General features: G+C 36.6%; 1 protein-coding gene across 2 annotated transcripts in view; it reads right to left on the bottom strand.

The window, feature by feature from the left end:
• The window catches only part of LOC134530556 (multifunctional protein r), a 163,279-nt gene that overhangs the window by 105,192 nt on the left and 35,451 nt on the right, over positions 1-22,636 (bottom strand). For both annotated transcript variants that reach the window (XM_063365482.1, XM_063365483.1), the window contains exons 14-19: positions 22,147-22,322; positions 18,167-18,366; positions 12,971-13,178; positions 5,024-5,242; positions 2,483-2,681; positions 657-808 (exon numbers count right to left, since the gene is read on the bottom strand). In XM_063365482.1, the coding sequence (XP_063221552.1) occupies positions 657-808; positions 2,483-2,681; positions 5,024-5,242; positions 12,971-13,178; positions 18,167-18,366; positions 22,147-22,322 (1,154 nt within the window). The remainder of the gene's footprint in view (positions 1-656; positions 809-2,482; positions 2,682-5,023; positions 5,243-12,970; positions 13,179-18,166; positions 18,367-22,146; positions 22,323-22,636) is intronic.

The following is a 22,636-nucleotide window of genomic DNA, read 5'->3' as shown; positions in this document are numbered from 1 at the left end:
ATTATTTAACGTGACAGAAAAATTTATTTTTTCTATAGAAGAAAATCTTTGTTTCCTCGCAAACGTCTGAACAAATGTGAAAAAGGATAATGTACTCACCTATCTTCTCGTTTTTTTACACTTAACATTCTACAAATTATGTATGTTCAGCAAAGAAATAATTGTTAATGGTATGAGAAGATATGTCAATTATTTTAGTTGTTATTACATCTAGTGAGTAGGTTGTGCCCTGTTTATGCCACATGATAAAGAGTTGGTGTACTGCTTGATTTAGTACTTACCATGTGTCTTAATGATTCAACATCAAGTTACATATTTGGATTTTTTGGTTGAATTTATGAAAGTTATAATGATGATATATATATATATATATATATATATGTGTGTGTGTGTGTGTGTGTGTGTGTGTGTGTGTGTGTGTGTGTGTGTGTGTGTGTGTGTGTGTGTGTGTATGTATGTGTGTGTATCCTACATCCCTGCTTACCTAAACACCTGAATTCAGCTTATGACAATCATGCTTGACAATAACTTCACACAATTTAATTTAACTATACCTAGCTTAATTAAGCCTATTCTGACTGAAAAAACGTCACGACAAGTGTTTTGATAGGTATCATGGGATGCACTACTAAAGTGCACCCACAATCGGCAGTCACCTTGAAACTCCCAACAGACAGCAAGATGGCTTTTTTTGGGATCTGAAAGCCAGTGCTCATCATTGCCTTTAGGTAGGCCTCGTAACGGTTCTCACCAAAACAAGCCACCTCACCCGTTGACGCCATCTCCACTCCAAGCATTACGTCTGCCCCTAAGAACAAAATATTTTAGATGAGCTCAAATATAAACACTTTGAAGAAAAAGGTTTCATCAATCATTAACAGCAATTTCTCCTATTGCAAATGTCTACAGACTTTTGTATGTACAGCACTGCCAACTTACAGGCACAGCCATCAGTAATCACTAGAGACCTGCAAAAATTACATTAGGTGTAGTGGTATCTGCAGCACGAAAGACTTCGGATGCACGCCAACTTCCCTCCCTTTTTCATACCCCTGCTTCCGCATTTGTGACATCTTCTTTTAGGGTTTCTTTGCTGTTTCACCGCTTGTGCCTCTGCGCAGGCACTATTGTGCCTCCACATGGAATAAATGCTAATGTCCCCTTAAATTTCTGTGCTTGTGTGTATTCCTCCTGGGCTATCGTTAGTAATTCTACGCGATTCACACATCCGAGCATAGGTGTGACAATATGTAAATGCAGTGGGAATAGTCTGATTGGTAGAGTGGCACTGCCCGTAAATGTAATTTTTACTACTTGAAGTAACTGTTGCTAAATTCTTTCTTCAGCCTGCCACCTTTAAATTATGTTTGGTGTAATTGTTTTGTCGTGTTCATGCCAGGTCTGCTGTACTTGCATTTCGCCAATGGCGTGCGTTGGCATGATGCATCCGCGTGAATTTGTCTATGTTCTCATTTAACTGCATTTACATACATTTTCTTTAATTATTTAAAATTAGCCAAGAACTCTTTTTGCTGTATAAATGCATAACTGGAGCTAAACCAGTAATAATTACAGACTTGGGAACACTGTATGCACAAGATTTAATAACTAATGTACAAGACATATATTTTTTTTTTGTAAGAGAACTCTTCATACATGTGTTGTGTATCTCAAAATGACATGAATTCAAAAGTTAAAACTAACAAGATTACTTTCTGGCCCGTGAGAACACAATTACTTTTTTAAATTTTAATAAAAAAATTTAAGGAACAGTAAGTACTCACCCTTTCCCCTTCTGTCCTACTCCCTTCAACCCCTTATTCCTTTAACATGCACATACTACAGAAAAAAAGTAAGAGGAAGCCCTTATTCCTTTAACATGCACATACTACAGAAAAAAAGTAAGAGGAAGCTAACAGGTGTGTTTACAGCCAATTGGTCCACAGCTATAAAGCTAAGAAACACGAGAGACCAGGAATATTGATAGATCTAAGTGAGGCCCAGAAAATATTTGGTAACACAGAACCTCAGACTATAAAGACCCAGATATTTAAGTTGTTATTCACTAATACATATACTTGAGTTTACTAAAGGTTCCTGTTCTTTACAATGCTGCACAACAATGAAGGTACTATTATATTAAATGACTGGACTAATGGTCAAATTATATTAACTGGTTTGTCAGTTTTGTTTCTCTTAGCTCTTGAAAACTAGGAATTCTTAGGCAGTGATAAAATTTACTATTTAGGGCCATAACTGAATCAAGTAACCAAGTTAGAGCCATATGCAATTTCTGAGATTTGAAGACATGGAAATGAAAGCTATTACTGCTACAGACAATGTTTTGTTTTCATTTTTGGGTTTTATTGCATGTTTAAATTTTCAGATACATTACTTATTTTCGTTTTCACAGCTGCAACTCATACTACGTATTTTAATGTGAACTTCAGTGATCTAGAGCTAGCAAAACAACTCAACTCACCTGCGAGTCGGGAGAAGGAGAACTGGGGAACCTTCACGCCCACCTTCCCACAGCCTCTCAGCACGTCGACAGGGTCAGCTTTCTCCCCTATAACGGCACGGGTGGCCAGAGCCACAAAGTCAAAATCCAAAGTTTTTGAGACGAATGGGAATGAGCGAGACACTCTAACGTTGCACTCTATGACTTTCAGCTCATTGTCCTGCAAAAAAAACATCATCACATTGAAATAATATAGAACTTTGTATCAGCTATTAAATTCTAGTTTTAAGTTTATCCATCCTGTCTGTTAAAAATACTATTTTTGTTATACCCATGTGTATAGTTAATTGGTCACTAGGTGAAAAGGAAACATTTACATTAATATATTACTGTAGACAGCATTAATAAATAAGACGTATGTCAAGGTGTGTTTAAAAATTCTAATAAATGTGAAGGCAATTGTGAGTTGACTAACATACCAAGGATCCAGTGGCATAAAAAATGATGTGCTCTTAACGGTTCTATTTCTTTATGGTTAGGAAAAATAACTATGCATGAGGTCACTATCATACTTTTTAAGTTGCTATGTATTTCACTGACAGCTGGCAAACATAAATTTTATCAACAAATCATCAGTGTAGGAACAAAAGTGCAAAGGCACCATTTTGGCTCAGCAGCTGGTGCTCCTAGCTGGTGAGCTGAAAGTCCAGGGGTTCGATGCCCAGCCGGGACGGGGTTTTTAGACTTATGCCTTGAGACAAGATTCTATGGTTTTATTCTTAGTCTGATTATGGTTTTTAAACAGAGGACTTCAGTGTTATTGTTTTTATTTTCATAAAAGGTATTTTTTAATACTTATTCCACCAAAATAGGGGTAAAATAATTTTTTTTTAACATTCCTAACAATACAAATAATTTAGCAAGCATTTATGGTTTAAAATTCGTTCAGTTAGAGAATAACAATAACTCAAATTAAATTAATTTTTCTGATCCCTGCAATTTGGTACAAATTTTTGTCTGGAAATAACAGAATTTTTTTTAATTTCAAACAATAAAAGATTACCGTATTGGTCCGAAAATAGGCCCAACTTTTTTGCCAGTTTTGTCAACCATGAAATCTATAGTCGGCCTATAATGTGGCACTAGCCAAAATATTAGGTATAATTAAACACATACATTTCAAGGAGAATCACTTATGGCATAAAAATGTTATCAGATATACAATTCATTGACCTAAAATTACGCCGTACTTACGTGGAATTAGTAATTTTTCCAACTTAGAAATTTAGTAAACACACTTAACCCCAATAACGTATCATATTTTAAGTTAAGTACACAGATGTGGTCACTTGTAACACATAGCTTTTAAAAGCCCGGTCTGGTTATTTTTGAACTGTATTTAACAGGCTGCGGTAATTTTATTTGCTTGTAAAATGTGGTATTTACAGTAAACAGTTAGAAAAAAACAGCAATTTTGTCGTAAGGTTATTTACCGTCGTATGCTTTATTTACTCTTCTACCACAGGAAAATCAAAATAGGTAGGTTAATGGCACCAGTGTTGGTTGCGACACAAATAAACAAATACCGGTACATACCAACAGTAACAAGAACAATAAAACCTATTTGCAATATTGGCTGTTTTATGGTTGATTCATAAACGTTTTACATTAAACAATTTTGGGTTTTTTACGTCAAAATTAAATGTACCGGTAATTGTTTTTACGTCACAATTTCTATGAACTTAGAAAATGTAGCCATTGCCATATAAAATGTTGGCACCACTACAAAAGAATGTTAAGATTAACAGAAACACAGGCCTATGCCTATGTAAATATGAACTCTCAAATATTTTGGTAAGTACTAAGAATAACACATTTTGTCAGTTCAATAAATACTAACTTAGTTGAGGTGTTACTGTGGTAATATGCTGCTGATAATCATTTTAGTTAGTTAAAATTTATTTTTCCCTGATTTTGAGTGTGCTGCAGAAGGGGTCGGCCTATTTTCGAGGTTGGCCTATTTTTGGACCAATACGGTACTTCTTTTTAAGATTAGAATTAAGTTTTGGTTAAATGCCATTTAATTCCATGACGTAACTTGCACTTCGTGTTATGCAGTGTTTTGACGTGTTTTTCGGTGTTATTCAAGTATTATCGCAATTCACCATATAATCTTGTTTCTACTTATGCCAAAATTCCATCCCAGATTCACCTCCATACTGTTGAAGGCAATGACAGAACACTTCAGAATCATCCTGCCACGAAAAACCCCAAATTACGCTACAGCTTCCACCATTGTGGCATTACCTGGGGTCACTGTGCTTCGACACAAGTGTTCAGGAGTCATCGTGAGTCGTGCCTGTCTCAACACCACAGGAGCTCAGTTCCATTACTAATCAGAACTGACAAAAAAAAGGGTGCCACCTTAAACTAAATGGGCAGTGCCTAATTATAATTATACATCCCTAGAAATGTGCTTATCTTCAGAGACAGTCATATATATCACAAAGACAGATTTCACAACTACACCAGTGTTGCACATCAACGGGCACCGATAGTCACCTTGGCAATGAGCTGCATGTTGAACGGGCCGGTGACCTCGAGGGAGCCGGCAATGGCACGGGAAATACCAACGATTTTGACGAGAGTCTGAGGGTTGATGTCCTGAGGCGGGGTCACCAAGGTCGCGTCACCCGAGTGTACACCGGCATTCTCCACGTGCTCAGACACGGCGATGCACAGAATTTTGCCGTCCTTGGCCACCACATCCACGTCAATCTCCTGTCAAAACACATCATTTTAATTTTGTGCCATATAGTATATAAAATAAGAAATATTTTTGGGTTAAACTGTCCAAAAAGTTTAAAATTTGGTCCTCTTTGTGACTTAAAAAAAATGTAACTGTTAGGTACTATATTTAACAAACAACTGTGAACTACTTTATAATATGCCATCAGCCAATTTATGTTAAGTATAGGTACAGCAAAACCTCATTTATCTGGATCTCCGGATCAGATTTCTAGACATTTTATTTAATGGTTTCATAAAAAATATTTAACGTTAGCAAAAACTTAACTATAACCATGACAAACATTCACTGTTTAGTTTGATTCAATGTACAGTTTCTGCGTGGATAGTAGAATGGTAAAAAAATACTTTTTGTTAAGTTTAAGAAAATGCACCTGCTGACAAACATTATGGCGTACTTGGAGCATCAGCCCTGCACTGCAAGCTGAACTATTGAAGATAAAGCATTTGCGTAACCATGCTTCATTCAAATGCCACACATGTTTAAAACAGAATAAAGTAGACAAATTCTTTGCTAAGAAATGATGAGAAAAGTTATTTTTATATATTTTTTAGGGCTGATCGGTTCCCACATTTTCAGTTCGGTTCGGCTCGGCTCGGTTTTTTGTTAAAAATGTCGGTTTTCGGTTCGGTTCGGTCACTACTTCAAAATTTTTCTTTGAGCTGTCATACCAAAAAAAATTCCACTATAGTATTTGATTACTTGCAATATCTTGCAAAAGTTTAATTTCTTAGGGGAGTCACTTTCTCAGCAATATAAAAGTTATTTTCAACTACTATTTGTATTTATAAATAAGTTTATATGCTACTGAAACAACCATATGTGTAAAAAGGAACAGAACAAAACAGTTTAGAACATTAATAATTAGTATTACATTAACCTTGTTGCCAGCTTCACTTTCATTTGAGTTTAACACCTAAATCTATTTAAGACATAAGTATAAAATCAGTGAAACTTACAAGTATCACATGTAAAAAAATAATTTATAACATTCATAAAGAGAAAACCTTGGAATCACCTTCACTATCATTTCAGTCAGACCCCTAAATAAATTTAACAGAGAAGTATAAAAACAATGTACACCAATCCCTCACTTAGCACGACTAATTCGTTCCTAAAAATGTTCGTGTTAATCGAAATCGCGTATTCTGAAGCATTAGTCCCCATAAATATAAGGCTAAATTATTTAATGTGTTCCAAGATGTGTAGGGAAGTAATCTTTACATAATATAAATGCGTAGAATAATACTTGAAAATGCATATGTCATATAATTTATCTTTTTAAGCCTACCACCGAATACGTTAGATAAAGAAAACATGGCACAGTGTAACGGGAGATAAGTGGTAACATATTTACCGTCAGTCAGCAGGTTGGCTTGCCCGCCCAGGCGTGACCTTCAACACGCGCGCGCGTCTGTCTGCCTGCTGTTGCAAGCAGCTGGATCCTTTGTTATTACGTTTAAAACTTAACAAAATTAAAACACTTTTATGAAATTAAGAACCGGTTTTATATAACTTTAAAACACACAGCCATATGTAAACATTTAATTTGTTATGCACACCTCTTATAAAAGCGGCTATGTAAACAAATCAGTTAACAGATAAACAGATTTAGATTTTCCCTAGAGCACAAACATAACATTAAAATACGGGTACACTCCCTATTTAACGCGGTTGTCGGGGGACATAACTTTTACCCGCGTTGTTGCATAACCGCGATGTTTCGATGTGACCAAGGTCAAAAGGCATAAAACACCGCCTGTGCTCTAATAGGTCGGCAAGCACGCACAGTATAGACGGCCCGCCTTTGTGCGGACTTTGCATCCGCAGTTTCCACTAAACACGGGTGAAAAAATAAAAATAATAAATTTTAAAGATAAATATTAAATGTTGAATTGTTTTTATTTTTCCGCGTGCCGCGCACAGTTTGACGCACGGCCTACGAGCGCGCCACACGCCGCCATACACACGTGCGGCACACAAGCTGCTGCTGCCAGTCTCGTGGTGTTAGCCACAGTATCTGCTTCGTCAGTGTCCGTAACAAAGTAAGTGCAGTGTGTGCGGTTACACACGATTCTGTGGTCAAAGTCTTCTAAAAAGAAAGGCAGTAGTGATACTTCAAACCGAATATGAATCGCAAAGTACCGAGTTTGATTGACAAAATAAAAATTCTAGATTTACTTACAGATAGCTTGTCTTTTGTAGAAGCAGGCCGCAGATACAGGAAAAAAAACGATTCTAGCATTCGTACAATAAAAAATAAAGAATTGTCTATCGTGTCAAGTGGTTAAACTTTATTATCCATGCTTACAGTAAATTATAAATGGTCACATGTGGGAAACAAAAATTGTGCCAATTTAATTTTAGCGCAATCAGTGACGCCGTATTAAAAACCGTGTTAAACTTTGTCTTTACTTGTTTCACCAAACGCTGTGTCGAGTTGCTGAGTGTGTGTGGCTCGGATCGGCTAGTGTTATATTCCCCAGCCTCTGTTTAAAGGTCGGGAGACCGCTACACATAAACATTTCCGGGACTTGTTTACTACCTCACGGCAAAAGTGGTACAGTATGGTTCACGTAAATATTGGACCACTGGGAATTCCTGGGCAAAGATTAAAAATACGCTAGCCGATTTACTTTACTATTTAATGTTAAAATATTATACCAAAGTAAAAAGATGAACTTGTATAATACAATGAATTACCCAATAATATTACGTCTGTAGGTTTAAGTTGTAACAAAACATTTATATACAGATGTCCAGTAAAGTACCAATTAAGATTCTGGAGTGGAATTTTAAACACCGGACTACCTGATTTTGCCTTGTACGCAGCGACGCTGCTCAGTCAAGTGACTCATGCTCTGCCTGTGTGCTGCGTGAACACATTCCCTCCCCCACGCCCCCTGGTGTTTCTGCCCGCTCTAATCTCTACCTCTCTCCATGTTCTCGGCTAGCCTCTCCCTACCCAGCGCTTGCCGACAACCAAGCCTATCCAACATCAATCCCTAGCCGAGTCACGCTGGACAATGTCGCTGGATGGTGGGCTTTATCAGGTCCCCTGTCCGATGCTTCATTTGTGAGATAAAGCGACGTTAAGAACTAGTGTTTCAGAAAATAGCACTGGGCTGGATTGGACCATAATTTGAAAACCCTACAAGATAGAGGAATAATATACGGAGATATCTTGTTTAGAATTTTACTGCGGACATTTTCTACGCCTAGGCTTTTTTCTGCCCGATGCTTAGTTTGTTAGTTACAACGTAAAATTATCCTAATCGGCTGTCAACCATTTATTCCATTATTATTATTCATTTCTGACTGGGGGACATGGTTTGACCCGCGATATACCCGATTCTGCGATCAATCGGGGCGCGATATACCGGGAGTTTACTGTATGTACAATATGTACATATACAAAACATAAAAGTTAGTTAAATATTTTCTGGGGTGAAATTAACACTATCATCTTGCTTTTTTTTAAAAAAAACGTGTCCAATTTCATCTGCTTTGGTTTCTGTACGGTACGGCCTGGTCTGCAGCCGGGCATCAACGGTACGGCCTGGTCTGCGGCCGGGCATCAACGGTACGGCCTGGTCTGCGGCCGGGCATCAACAGTACGGCCCGGGGTTTGTTTATCTGCGTGCGCATCTCTTTCCCCTCGCATTCCAAACCACTCTTCCCCCCTCGAATTCCATACCTGACGTCGCGTCGTTTCCGAGATTTTTTTTAGCCTGTGGCGATTTCGTGCTAACTGAAATTTACAGACGTGCTATTCGAGACTAGGGCAGTAAAATTTACATCGTGCTAACTGAATTCGCATTAATTGAAGACGTGCTATGCGAGGGATTGGTGTATCTTCCAAATGTTACTTAATTGTGTGTAAAAGTAACAATAAAAAATCACAGCATTTATGAACATAACCCTGAATACGAATTCAGTTTTATAGCAGGCACATTCACTTTCATATCAGTCAAATCCAGAGAATCACTCAAGTATTGTATCATAGAGTATTGTCACTTTTTGTTGAGATGAGATAGGTACTGTTTGTTTTGTTCAATGAAAACAAGTTTCTCAATGGTGTCAGGATTAAGACACTCCCTACGCATTGTAACAATATTACCTGCTGCTGACAACATTCGTTCACTAGAAACCTGGCTCGCAGGGATGCTAAGATACCGCATTGCAAGAGTTGAGAGTGCTGGGTATTTCTTTTTGTTGGTTGCCCACCACGCGCAGGGATTACCTTTCTTAATAATAGGCTCTCTTAAATAGTTTGTAACTTCATCATGTTCATGGTTTTCTTTACAAGCTACCTTAGCAGCACGTCGTAAACTATCCCAGACAGAATTTCCTTCCTGCTCATCCGAAGAAATGTCTACAGAGTACTCCAAATCATTGTTTTGGAGAGCACTGGTCTCATCCTGCAAGCCTCTTGTAACTTCACTGGTCTCTTCGTTTGTAAATAAAACACTTTTAAATCTGGGGTCAAGAACTGTGGCGTATAGGTACGTTTCCTGTTTCCTAACATCTGAAAAACGTGAATCTAGTTCTTTTAGCAGATTAGCAGCAAAGACTTTGCCTTTGGAATTTTCCTGACCCAGAAATATATTCAGTTTATCCTTCACACCATCTAGCAGGGGGATAACACATGATGATGTTGGGTACTGTTCTTTGCTTATTTCCCGAGTTGCTTCTTCAAATGGTGCCAGCACTTCAACATAACCTTCCAGAAGAGCCCAATCAGAATCTTGCAGTTTCCTTAAGTTGGTTTCTGCAGAAGCCAGTTCAGCAGTTATAGAACTTCTCAGCTTACAAAGGCGCTCAAGCATAGCATATTCAGAGTTCCAACGAGTAGGAACATCTTGAACAACTTCAAGTACGGGTTCGTTGAAAGCTTTTTGAATTGTTTGGAGTCTGCTTCTTGCTTGGCTGCTTTGGGAATAATGTCCAACAATACGACGTGCTTTCTTGAGAATTTCTTCCATACCTGTGGTGTATTTTCTGGCACTTGAAATTACTAATTGCAGTGTATGGGAAAAACAAGAAATACCTATCCATGCAGTACGAGAAACAGCGTTTACAACATTTGGCCCATTGTCAGTAACTATGTAAACAGGAATTTCTTTGTCCTCAAGATCCATGTGCCATGTGTTCACAATTTCTTTTAGCTTTTCGCATATTGCTTTTCCATCTTTTGGTCCATGGAAACACGACATTCCTAAGCACAAGCGTTGAATCTCAAAATCATCCCCCATGAAGTGACATGTTAGCGAAATAAAACTGTCCATGGACCGACTAGTCCATATGTCTGTAGTAAAAGACAATGATTTTATCTTGCCAAGGTTACTCTGTAGAACATTATTGACATCTTTCTTCAATGTGTCATATATGTTGGGTATCACACGCCGGTAGAATGTGTGGCGTGATGGAACATTGTAGCTGGGCAGAGCTTCTGCCATTATATCTCTAAATCCTTCTTCTTCAACAATTGTGAAGGGGTGCATGTTAACAGCTATCCATGTTCCAATTTTGGTGGTAAGCGCTTCACTCTTTGTGCTATCTGCAGGCCATTTTTTTTTGTTTTTTGGAAATCACTTCTGCTAGAGTTTTTTGAGTGGCACTACTTTCTTCACATTTGTGTTTTTGTGCTTCTTTTACTTCCTGACTTTTTGTGAATTCAAAATGTTTGTCAGGGTGCTTTTCAAGGTGTTTAATTAAAATACTAGTTGAACCATACTTGGTTTTATAGGTGTTGCCACACACTAAACATTTTGCACTGCTTATTTTATTACCTGAATCCAGCACCTTTTCGTAATACATCCACACATTTGAGCCACTGACTTTTCTCTGCAGCTCATTTCTAGGCTTCGATTCATTGTCGTCCGGTTTTGTAGGTGGAGAAACCTTGCTGATCTTATTTTGCTGTTTAAAAAGTGGAAAGATTGCCACTTTATTTCCCCAAGTGGAACAGCCGGGCGTATTGATGTTAACTTCTTTTTCTGGTTCAGTCATTGTAAAAAGAGTTACTATTATCTTACCATCCTTGCGTTTTGCTACAATTTGTAACAATAAATAATAAAGAAACTACTTTCGGTCAGCTTGTACTAGTTACATTCACGTGCGTCAAAATGTAAACAAATGCAACCTGTATGGCTGTAAGAAAAGAATTCCCACCTTTGAAAAAAGTTTCCCTATTTATTTTTAAATGTTCCGTTAAACATGATTGTCAGACAACGTCTGGCTGTATGGGCTATTAAACCATGAATATTAATTATCGTCATGAAAAAAAAAACTAGCAAAGCTCTTGGAAATGAGACCACTACTGGAAAACTCAATGTACAATACTGTGTACGTGTGTACGTGCGCAGACGTGGTAGACATGACTGCATGGCGCCATATTCACTAATAAAAAATTCTCATTACCTACTTGCTATTTTTTCGTGACCTTTTAACCTCTTTTACTACTTTTCGTAACTGAGGATATTTGTGGCAAACATAATTTGAATTTATGAAATGTACTGGAATAAAATTCAATAGCAATAATGTGATTAAAAGCAATATACAAATAAAAACTTCCTACTGTAGCCTCTATGCCGGGAGTTAATGGACAAGCCAACATAAACAAACGTCTTAACCAAGAAAACGTCTTAACCTACCAGTGCATTAAAGGCAGAATGAATCATAATGACCATATTTTCAAAATACACAAGTAAAGTATTCATATTTAGTATGCGGTATTTACTAGGATTTTTTTCCGTCACGTGCGCAACATCATCATCTTTGCGGAACACGGGCGGTATTATTTTTAATTCCTTCGTCACAGATGTTCATAGTTGCCTCCAATTACCAAGACGTAGTGGCAAAAAAGAATTTTTATTTTACGAGAAATCAAATACTCTAGACTATAACGACGCAAAGCCGCAATAATCACGCGCGAATAGTAAACAAACTACATCTAAAGGGTCTGACGACATGCACATTCATTCTCCAACTGCCATTTGGAACGGAACTTGGAAGGCAACTAATCGATCCTAGCGCACTTATAGCGCATTCTGTGATGTGAAAATAGAACTGAGTGACGCCATGCGTCGTGAGCGCCCTGCAGAATACGAACGGAACTAAGCAATGCTACGAAACTTAAACATAGGAAATAGTGAACTGTAAGAAACGCTTAGACTTTACTATCCCATGGTTAAAATGGCGAACATTAAGAGAATAGATGATTTAAACGTTTTATAGTGAAAAACTTAGCATGCGTCTTAAATGTGTTTTGATGTATTATGCAAGCGTTACGTTTCTTATCCAATATGAATGTTAAATACATTATTTGGTAGATACTTGAAGTTAGTTTTTAATGCCCTAATAAAAACCGAATCATCGGTTTTTTCTGGGAATCCGGTTCGGCTTCAGTTTTTACTAAAATGACCGAACCGAACCGAAAATTCGGTCAACAGATCAGCCCTATTTTTTAATGTCTTGTAAACAATATAGGTCATGTAAACTAGTTTTTTTTGTTACAAAACTTAGTTTTTAATTATAATGAACAGTAAATCTGCTTATTTAAGGATTTTGTTTTTCTTAGTACCCATATTACCCAAATTATTGGGTTTTCAATTGTTCGGATTGCCTTTGGTCCCAGATAGTTCTGATAGATGAGGTTTAAGTGTACTAAGTGCAAGTAAGAAAACAAAATGACACACCTTCGCTTCAAGCAGAAATTTCGATATGACAACAGGATGCTCCTTGGTGACATCGCTGGCAGATTTAAGGTACGTTTCCAGATCCAGGTTGGTGTGCGCCACATTCATTGCTGCTCCACTCAACACATACGATGGCCGCACGAGGCAAGGATACCCTACTTCCGTGCAGAACTCAATTGCAGAGTTCAAGTTTGTCAGCTCTTTCCACCTAGAAAACAAAAAAATATTAACTAATGGTTAACCTAATTAAGGTTAGACATTAAAAAAAAAATTTGGCATCTGAAAAAAAAAAAACAGTCAATTGACCCCTGCTATTTCACCTATGAAGATCTCACATAAATTACTGTATGATTCGGAACCAGATTATGTGGTGAATTGCGATAAAACCAAAATAACACTGAAATGCAAGTTAATACACCATCAAAATGTAACTAAAAACAACTAATAAATCTGAAATTTGACAAAATTGAACTCAAATTACAAAAATTTATCTTTGATAATGGTAATAATTTAATTTATTTTTTGGCATGAATTTTGTATCAGAATGTATGACCTAAATATATTTAAAAAAATAGTCAATATACATATGTTGTCTAATATTGCATTTATTACATTAGTAACACATTTTAACACAAATGACAGCCCATGTTTCAAACACACCAAAATTTGCAGATTTATTTTTATTTTTCTGAGATGTTCTGTTCAAGACATTTTTATTACTAATGATTAGAGGCACGATTATATGGTAATGCGCGATAAAACGAAATAACACCGAAAACCGCTTGAAAACACGAAATAAAACGAAATTGTGCGAAATCCGCGATAAGTCACGAAATTTCGTCTATCCTGATTATTTACGTTTTTTTTTCCATTCTGTAAGGACAATTCATTATCTTCAGATGTTTCTGACAGTAACTAGCAGCCATATATATTATATGCGACGTTTATTCATTATAGATTTTAAAATGAAGTCTCGGAATTAACGTAATATTTTCATTAAACGGTAATCTTGTGTACCATAATAATTTAAGATGTTGATAACTCTGTTAAACGGCATCCTTGTCTAAGAGTCTTTAATGCCATTAATTTTCTGTTCAACCCAAGAAATGTGAGTAGGGTTAGCATAGAAGATGCAAACCTACAGAAGTCTCTGCATAACTTGCCTTCTGTTTCCCATCTTCCCATTGATACATTCATACATGGCTATGTTGCTTTCAAAAAAATAATTTAGGATGAACTTTCATTGCCAGAAACAATTCAAATTGATGTTGCAAAGGTACTTTGCTCCCTTAAAGGGGACTACAGTGAATTTGCTCAAGCCAGTTTAAGGGCAATCTGGTTCCCAACATCAAATGTTGATGCAGAACGTTCATTTTCCAGGTACTCACTGGTAGTTAGTGACAGAAGACAACGTCTCACTCCAGAAAATGCGGAAAATTTAACTATGATAGCATTTCAATAAAACCGTCTTAATAGTAACTTTGGAAGTGCTTAATTGTGTAATTTTGTAGTGTATGTGATTGTAATTAAGTCGTAAAATTTTTAGTAGTTATTTAAAAGTTTGAATTTATGAATTTGCAAATGAACTTAATTACCTATGAATTGGCAAATGAACTTACCGTATATACTCGTGTATAGCGCGCCCTTTTTTCCCTTCAAGTAAAGGAAAAAAATAAGGATGCGCGCTATACACGGGGAAAAAAAAAGTTTGGGGGGGGGGGGGGAGGCGGGGAGGAGTGGAAGTCGTTAACTGCCGGGTGAGGGGTGACGTTTCTAGCCAGCCCCCACACATACGCACAAGCAACAAGGCCTCTCTTTCACACACACACGCACGCACGCAACCTGGTCTCTCTCTCTCTCTCTCTCTCTCTCTCTCTCTCTCTCACACACACACACACACACACACACACACACACACACACACACACACACACACACACACACACACACACACACACACACACACACACACACACACACACACACACACACACACACACACACACACACACACACACACACACACACACACACACACACACGTGCCCGCGCAAGCTCGCAGGTCTCTTGTTTATTTTTAGACCTCCCCCTCTACAGCTAGTAAAATAAAAGAGAGAGAGAGAGAGAGAGAGAATGTTGACACCAGTCCCCCCTCCCACTTCCTTCGCTTCGTCGCAGCTGCTACCGGTGAGTCATCTAGTCCGTGTCACATTCCTGCCTGCCTCCCTTCCTTCCGCCCACGTACCAGTTGTGACGATACAGCGCTTCATTATCTTACGTCTACACAGCAGAGTTTAAGTATTTTCCTGACGCATCACCACACATCAATTTAAATAATCAGGTACCACAAAATGTTAGTAAATTTTATTTATGGGAAAACAAATTTCAATTTTTTTTTCTTTGGAATTTGTTGCAAAAATCGTGGTGCGCGCTATACACGAGGGCGCGCTATACACGAGTAAATACGGTAATTGTAATTAGATCATGAGGTATTAGTGTTTATTAATATTTGTTTTAATAAATTTGCATGTCGTACAGAAAAGCAAGAAAATTTTGCCGTGGGTATTTTGAGCAAAAAAAATAAAACCATATAACACCGAAATCTTTATTTCTTTACACCGAAATTTGTCTTAAAATAACACCACAAAATCTTGACTCTACTAATGATTTTACTGTATAAGGTTAAATAAACAATAAATAAATAATAGGGATGGGACGAATCCACATTTTGGTCGAATCCGAATCCTTGTTCGAATCCTCAGTGTTTGTCATCGAATCTCGAATCCCAGTCCCACACTAAACTTCACATGTTATTAAAAAAAATCACACATTTATTTTAAAAAATTACATAGGCCTATGTATTAAAAAAAATCACATGTGTATTTATAAAATTATAAAATAAGTGCATAGTGTATACACCTGATATAAAATAGACACAAATAACCTCAAAAACCACACACGTAAGTTTGCATCTGTCTAATTCTCTGTTAAATTAATCCTTCCTATGTTTTCAATAAAATATGTTTGTATAACAGACACCATTTAAAAAAAGTTACATTTTTTTTCTGCAATGTTATATTATTGAAGGTTGGAAATGATTGAGTAGTTATGCTAATTGACAAAATGCAGCTTAGTTTATCTTATGTTTGTGCTATTTCCGTTACCTTTATAATATAGTTTAGGTATACAATTTTCTAGAGCTGGACGAACCTCAGTTCTCTGGTTTCGAACCGAACCGAACTGAATCAAACCATAGCAAAAAAATTTCGAACTGAGCTGAATAAAAACCTCATACAGAAATAATTGTTTTGAATTAAAATGAACCGACCACCAGCATTTTGGTCTTTAACTGAATGGTGAGAAAGAAAAGTTCTCCAGCCATATGTAAAATTAAAACTTTATATAGCTTAGCTTTATTAAATTGCAAAACTTTTTATAAGTAAAGTTTATGCAATAAATAATGAAGGAAAGAAAACCGTTTAGAGAAAATCATTTTGCATTTAATTTCTTTATATATACATACTTTTAATTCATGAAGAAGTTCCATCTAAATTTCATAAAGAGTATCTTCCTTTTTCAGTGTACACTAACCTTCATTAAAAAAAATATAATATTATAAAGATGATGAACATTCAGCATAATGCCACATAACATATTTTTATGGTAGACATAACCTAACATTTTTAATAAGTAAAACTTTTTAATAGGACATTAAAAAAAAGTCGAATGTGAATTAAGTTACCTATTTACATTACAAAAACCGCTGACTGCAGTTGCTGTTTTCTTGGAAGAATGCTTTAGACATTTTTTGGGGTGGTTCTGGGTCATCTGGGTCGTCATTATCTTTTCTCCATTTGGAAAACTTCAACGACGTAAGCCTGCTCATCGCAAATCACCTCAAGAACAATAATATTGTAAAAGTAAAGTAAGAAGTGTGGTTATACGGTTATAGAAATTTGCGTCAGGAAAAAGAAAACACGAGAAATAATGATGGCTGCCGCGACTACGCTAGTCAACTTAGTATCGTACTGTAAAATTTACTGGACCAGTACTTTTAATACACAAGATTAAATTAATATTTTCAGTACTTGACTGTTAAAACCAAAAAGGCCAAAGAAAATAAATACATCCCAGTAATTTAAAATACGTAATTCACGTAATCATTTCCTACCGCATTTGTCTTGTGTTAACTTGATCACGTTAGTTTTGCCGAAATACGAGAGTTATCGTACATGCGCTTTAGTTTAACGTATGGGGTAAGCAATGTTTGGTGATTTTACAACACTTCTCGTACACGCACTATAGTTAAAGGTATAATATACAATACCTTTGGCATTTGTACGATAGTTTATATTACGTAGTACGAGAAATGCATACAAAAATCTCTAAAGTAAACAAAAAACAAAGCGCGCCTATGCTATGCGAGCTATGCGACGACTAATAATTTTTTATTTTATTTTGCCTGCGCTTGAAACTGTTGAGGCGACGATTATGCGATAAAAGTCAGAATATTACAAGTAATGGAATTTTGTTGTGCTGTTTTGTGAATGTTCTCAAAAAATGGGGGTTAGAAATTTAGAAAAACATAATTTTTTTTTAAACGAACGTTCGGTTTTTCGAATATATTTTATGAGGTTTCGAACTGAACTGAACGTAAGGGTTCGGTTCGGTTCGGTTCTAAATTTTCGAACTTCGCCCAGCACTACAATTTTCAATTACTACCTAAAACTCTTAAAAACCCACCTCGAATCCCACCTCGGATCCTACGAATCCTCGAATCCATAGGATTCGGTATATTCGACGAATCCAAGATTCGAAAATCCCATCCCTAATAAATAATAAATATTAAGAAATCGTTGGAAAAAAAGTTTTATTTTTCAATGAATTAAGACAATATACAAAAATAAAAACAATAATAACTGAAATATTGTTTTAAAAACGAAGTTATCCTTGAAATAAAACCATAAAATCTTGTCCCTACGTATGAATGACTAAGTTAAACATTAATTTACTTTACGATTGTGAATAAAGAAATACCATGTCCTTTGAGCTATTAGTATCCTCATATAGATTACAAACTACATAAAAAAACTACATGACAATATATTTTGGTAGAAGTTATTTCCAACGAAGACTAGCTTCCCTTCCTCTAAAGCTACAGAAGAACGGAGGTGTCCTGCACAAAGCATCGCGCACCTGGGCTGGGATATGCCTATGCGGTCCAGCATGCGGGAGAACTTGAAGCGGTTCTCTGCGCCATCCACGGACTCAGGCGACGTGCCGAGGATGCGAGCCTGCTGGCGATGCAGGTCCATGGCGATGTTGTTGGGCAGCTGGCCGCCCATGCACAGGATCACGCCCTCTGGGTTCTCCGCGTTGTAGATGTCCATCACCACCTGGGACATTCGACAAACTGAGACGGTGACAGAGCTACTTCTTTCAGGGCCTGAAATCCTCTGTGAAAATTAAACTAATAAATATTTATTCCTCAAAAATTATATAAATAATCTACATAAAATATTATTTAAATAATAAATGGAACCATTAGCCCAAATTATTTTAATCACAAATAAAAAACTTTACAAAATTAGGGAAAAATCACAATCCACACAATATCCACACTTCAGTTGGCTGTACGCTCTGAGAAAAACAAGTAACATGTCATTATTTTACAATTACCAGGCAAAGTTGACATGCAATTTAGGTGAATAAAATCAAATTTTCCTTATAATAAATACATACATAACAAACACATCATTTTTACTTGTAAATGCTGTTGCTGGGCAAATAAATACGAGAAACGTTCCGAAGGTTAAGTTTCATAATTTTTTTGAAACCGTAGATGGTACACCCGGCAAAACAATCGCCATAAAAATCCACAACCATTGCTGGTTCAATGACAGAAGTAGCGTCAGCGGAAGAGGAATGACGCATGCGCAGAGTGCCGAAGAAGAGCAGCAAACCGGCGTGCTTGAGATTTTTTGAGTACAAATCACGATGGCAGACAGACATGTACTGACAACGTGTTTACCAATGGAAGTGTGTGCTATTATACCTGTATTGAAAGTCACACTCTCGGGACGTCACTTCCAAAACAATGCTGAGGTGGAGAAGGATGTGCGACAATTCCTTGTATGGCACGGCACCAAATTTCATCAGAGTGGTTTCTTCAAACTGATTGCACATTATGATAAATGTTTCAATTTCGGTGATGACTATGTCAAAAAATAGTGCAAGGTGTTGAGTTCATGATGCCATGGTTAGGGGCCAGAAAAATTAGCATCTTGCTATAAATGCTATTTTTTTTGCTCATTTCCAAGACAAATGTTATTGTAACTATTTTCCTAAATAAATGCTTTTTTTAGTCAAATTAGTTTAAAATGTCATTAACTTGTTAAAGTATTCTTTATAAAATGTGACATTACTGCTATATTATATATATACACGTATATGTATATTATATTATTATATTTTTGAAAATCGTTGTACGAAATTTATCTTCTTACACTTAGAAAGAAACAACCCTTCATGTAGACTTTGTTACCTGACTCACCTTATATATATATATATATATATATATATATATATATATATATATATATACACACACACATACAAACACACACACACACACAATGTTTGTCACTTAATACTTTTCAGAACTTAAGTTTAATACACAAACACAACTTGTCCTCCATCTTTGCCACAGATTTTCTTATCTCACAACACAACATGATTGGCTAATAACAAGAAAACAAAACAGCGCTTTCATGTACTTTGCTTCAGTGAGTATGAAGTAGACCGCAGCAGTGTTACGAGTGCTAGGGATTCCCCCAAATGTTATTTTTGACCCATGTGTTGAGTTTCTGGCTATCTTTCTCTACACTAGTTTTTGCAACCATACTTCGTGATATTGCCATGTCTCAGAGATGCAGCCAAATTACATGCATTCTGAGAGAAATTCAAAATATAACCCAACCCAATTAATCCAGTTGTGTTGTGAATTATTCTATGAACTAAACCTGCAACTTAATGTTTGCTAGCATATTGCACTTTCAATTTTTTATTTTAAGTAAAGTAAGCATTTAAATTATATTTGTGTTTTTAATCTAAGAAGACATGGAAAAATTGTGCTTTTGTACAAAACTGAACTAAGGGGTTATTTTTAGGCATTTGTATAAATGAATATTTCGTTTACAACAATTTGAGATGTAAATATTCAGCTTTAAATAAGTTTAAATTAAAATGCTACATTCACAATAATATATATTAAAGTATAAAATAATAAATGCCAATTTATACAGGCCCTAGCCATGGTGTAATTTTTTTTGCAATAAAGTTACAGAGTGATAAAAAAAATTACAAAACTTACTTTCACAACATCCCTTGTATTTCATCCTTTTGTTTATATTTACCAGTACAAGAAACATTTAGAACATAGTGTAACGTTGCAAGAACCCCTGCCCTCTCAGCTAAATGTTTTTCTTTTAAACTTCTTTTTGTATATGTAAGTATTAATAAGTCAATGTTTTTTGAGTGGTGTATATGTTATGAAACAGTATAATCAGACATTATGAATATTAACATATGTTATTTGCTCGTACTACGTGTTTTAAAAAGGTATTTTGTATTTTAACATACATTTTCAATCATTAGTAATTTTTATGTAATTATTTACAAATAAGTCGCTTTATTAGATTTTTGCCTATTTTGGCCTACTTTTTCAGGTTTTTCTAAATAAGTTGAATTTTGTCAAGTAATTTGTGTTGTGATTGCTGTTCTTAATTTTAATTAACGTGTTGGATAATTCTAGAACAAGGGACTGTGTCTGGTGTGATGGTTAGAAAGATAGGCATGACAGGCCTGTAAGTGTGAGTGAGAAAGGAACAGTGCTTCCCCGCCAACGGAGATAAAAGCTGGGATTCATCACGGGTCGTGGGAAATGTGTGATAACTGCTGTCTCATGGTGTGGGAGAGAGAAGGAGAATGTAAAGTCCCTAGCTCTATGGAGAGAAAACTGTTTTCAGTGTGTGTTCTGTACTCCTATTGGCTTGTATCTGTAAGTGTGAATGAAGCGTGCGTGTGATTGGTCGGTGAGGTCATGTGACTTCTCCTCCCTGCGTGGAGGAGACGGTGGCAAGATTTCACCAGTTGTCTGCCGATTGCTGCACCAGTAGGTCGCGTTCGGTGGCTTCTCGCCAAATTATGTAAAATTTGTGAAGAGATAATTTAACGTTGGTGGGCAGAGCCATGCCGAGTATTAAGCTAACATAAATTTTTTTTATTTCATTCGGACAGTACCAAATTAGAAATTGTGATCACCTTCGTAGGCGTTTGGCTCGGGGCGAAGTTCATTTTCGCTGGGTGCGGCCACGTTTGAGGCCGCACTGACTTTGTGTACTTGCAGTAAAACATTACTGAAAGACGCTATTTATTAGTTAATTCTCATCACGTGAACTGCGAGCATTTTTTCGGCTTGCAGATGTATGTGGAATGAGTGAGCAACCTCTTTTGAAAGTGATTGTATTCATCTGTGCATTTTAGTTTGAAAAAATAAAACAAACACTAAAAAATTGGCGCAACATCTTTTTATTTTGTATGTAACGAAACGTTATAATAGGGTTGCACATTCACACAAAATTTTAAACCAGATCAATGTCAAACAGTCAACATTGTTTGTGTACAGTCCATAACAATAATGACTTTATTTACAGAATTATCTCAAACTTCAACAAAGTTAATCTGAAATCTTACTGGTAAGAAATGTAAGTATGTACTCTATTATTAATTAAACATTTAATATGTAATTACCATATTGCTTACATGTACTTTGTTCTTTGAGTAGTATGTTATTATAGATTATGTTTTTAATTGATATATTTTTGTATATTAAATTAAATGCAGAATTAGTGTTTGTCTGAATTTGTTGTGATCACTGCAAGTACGTGGTACGCTAGCGCTCACTCGCCTTCGTGTGCTGGCGAACTGTGGATGCGCCCACCTGCTGTGGACTTTCCCTCAGGTTGTGCTTGCCTGGTGCTGACAAGGGTAAGTGTCCACATATTTGCAGTGATTATTTTGTATTTTATCTGCACATGTCGTGCCCACCGTAACAGTCATTTGACTGTTGGTGGGCATGAGACAAGTATAAAATAAAATAAGGAAATGAAAATAACCTCAAAAGAGATCTCTTCGAAGTAGAGCCTGTCGCTCATATCGTAGTCGGTGCTGACGGTCTCAGGGTTGTAGTTCACCATGATGGTCTTCCTGCCGAGCCGGCGCAGTTCCCTCAGGCAGCCCACAGCGCACCAGTCAAACTCCACGGAGCTACCGATGCGATACACGCCCGACCCTGCACAAAACCTCGACACGCTCGCTACTCTTGCTTCCTACACTTACATCAGCTTCATCAACACTAGTACTTAGTCACAAAAACATCTCTTTTTGCCATAGGTCATTGGGAAAATGCCAGATAATGCAGGCAAAAATACAAATGTAACGGTAGAAGAAGTTTTCACATCACGCCAGTATGTACAGAGGCTCTAGGCGATGGGACCTACAATTTGGCAGTATAGTGTGCTCCAAACCCTTTGGGTGCTAACTTTCCCTCATAAAGTGAGTCATATTGGAACTTAAACTGAGTAATCTTTAGCACGAGAGAGAAAT

Source organism: Bacillus rossius, chromosome 3, assembly GCF_032445375.1.
Source record: "Bacillus rossius redtenbacheri isolate Brsri chromosome 3, Brsri_v3, whole genome shotgun sequence".
Lineage (NCBI taxonomy): Eukaryota > Metazoa > Arthropoda > Insecta > Phasmatodea > Bacillidae > Bacillus > Bacillus rossius.
This window is presented reverse-complemented; position numbering and strand designations above follow the sequence as displayed.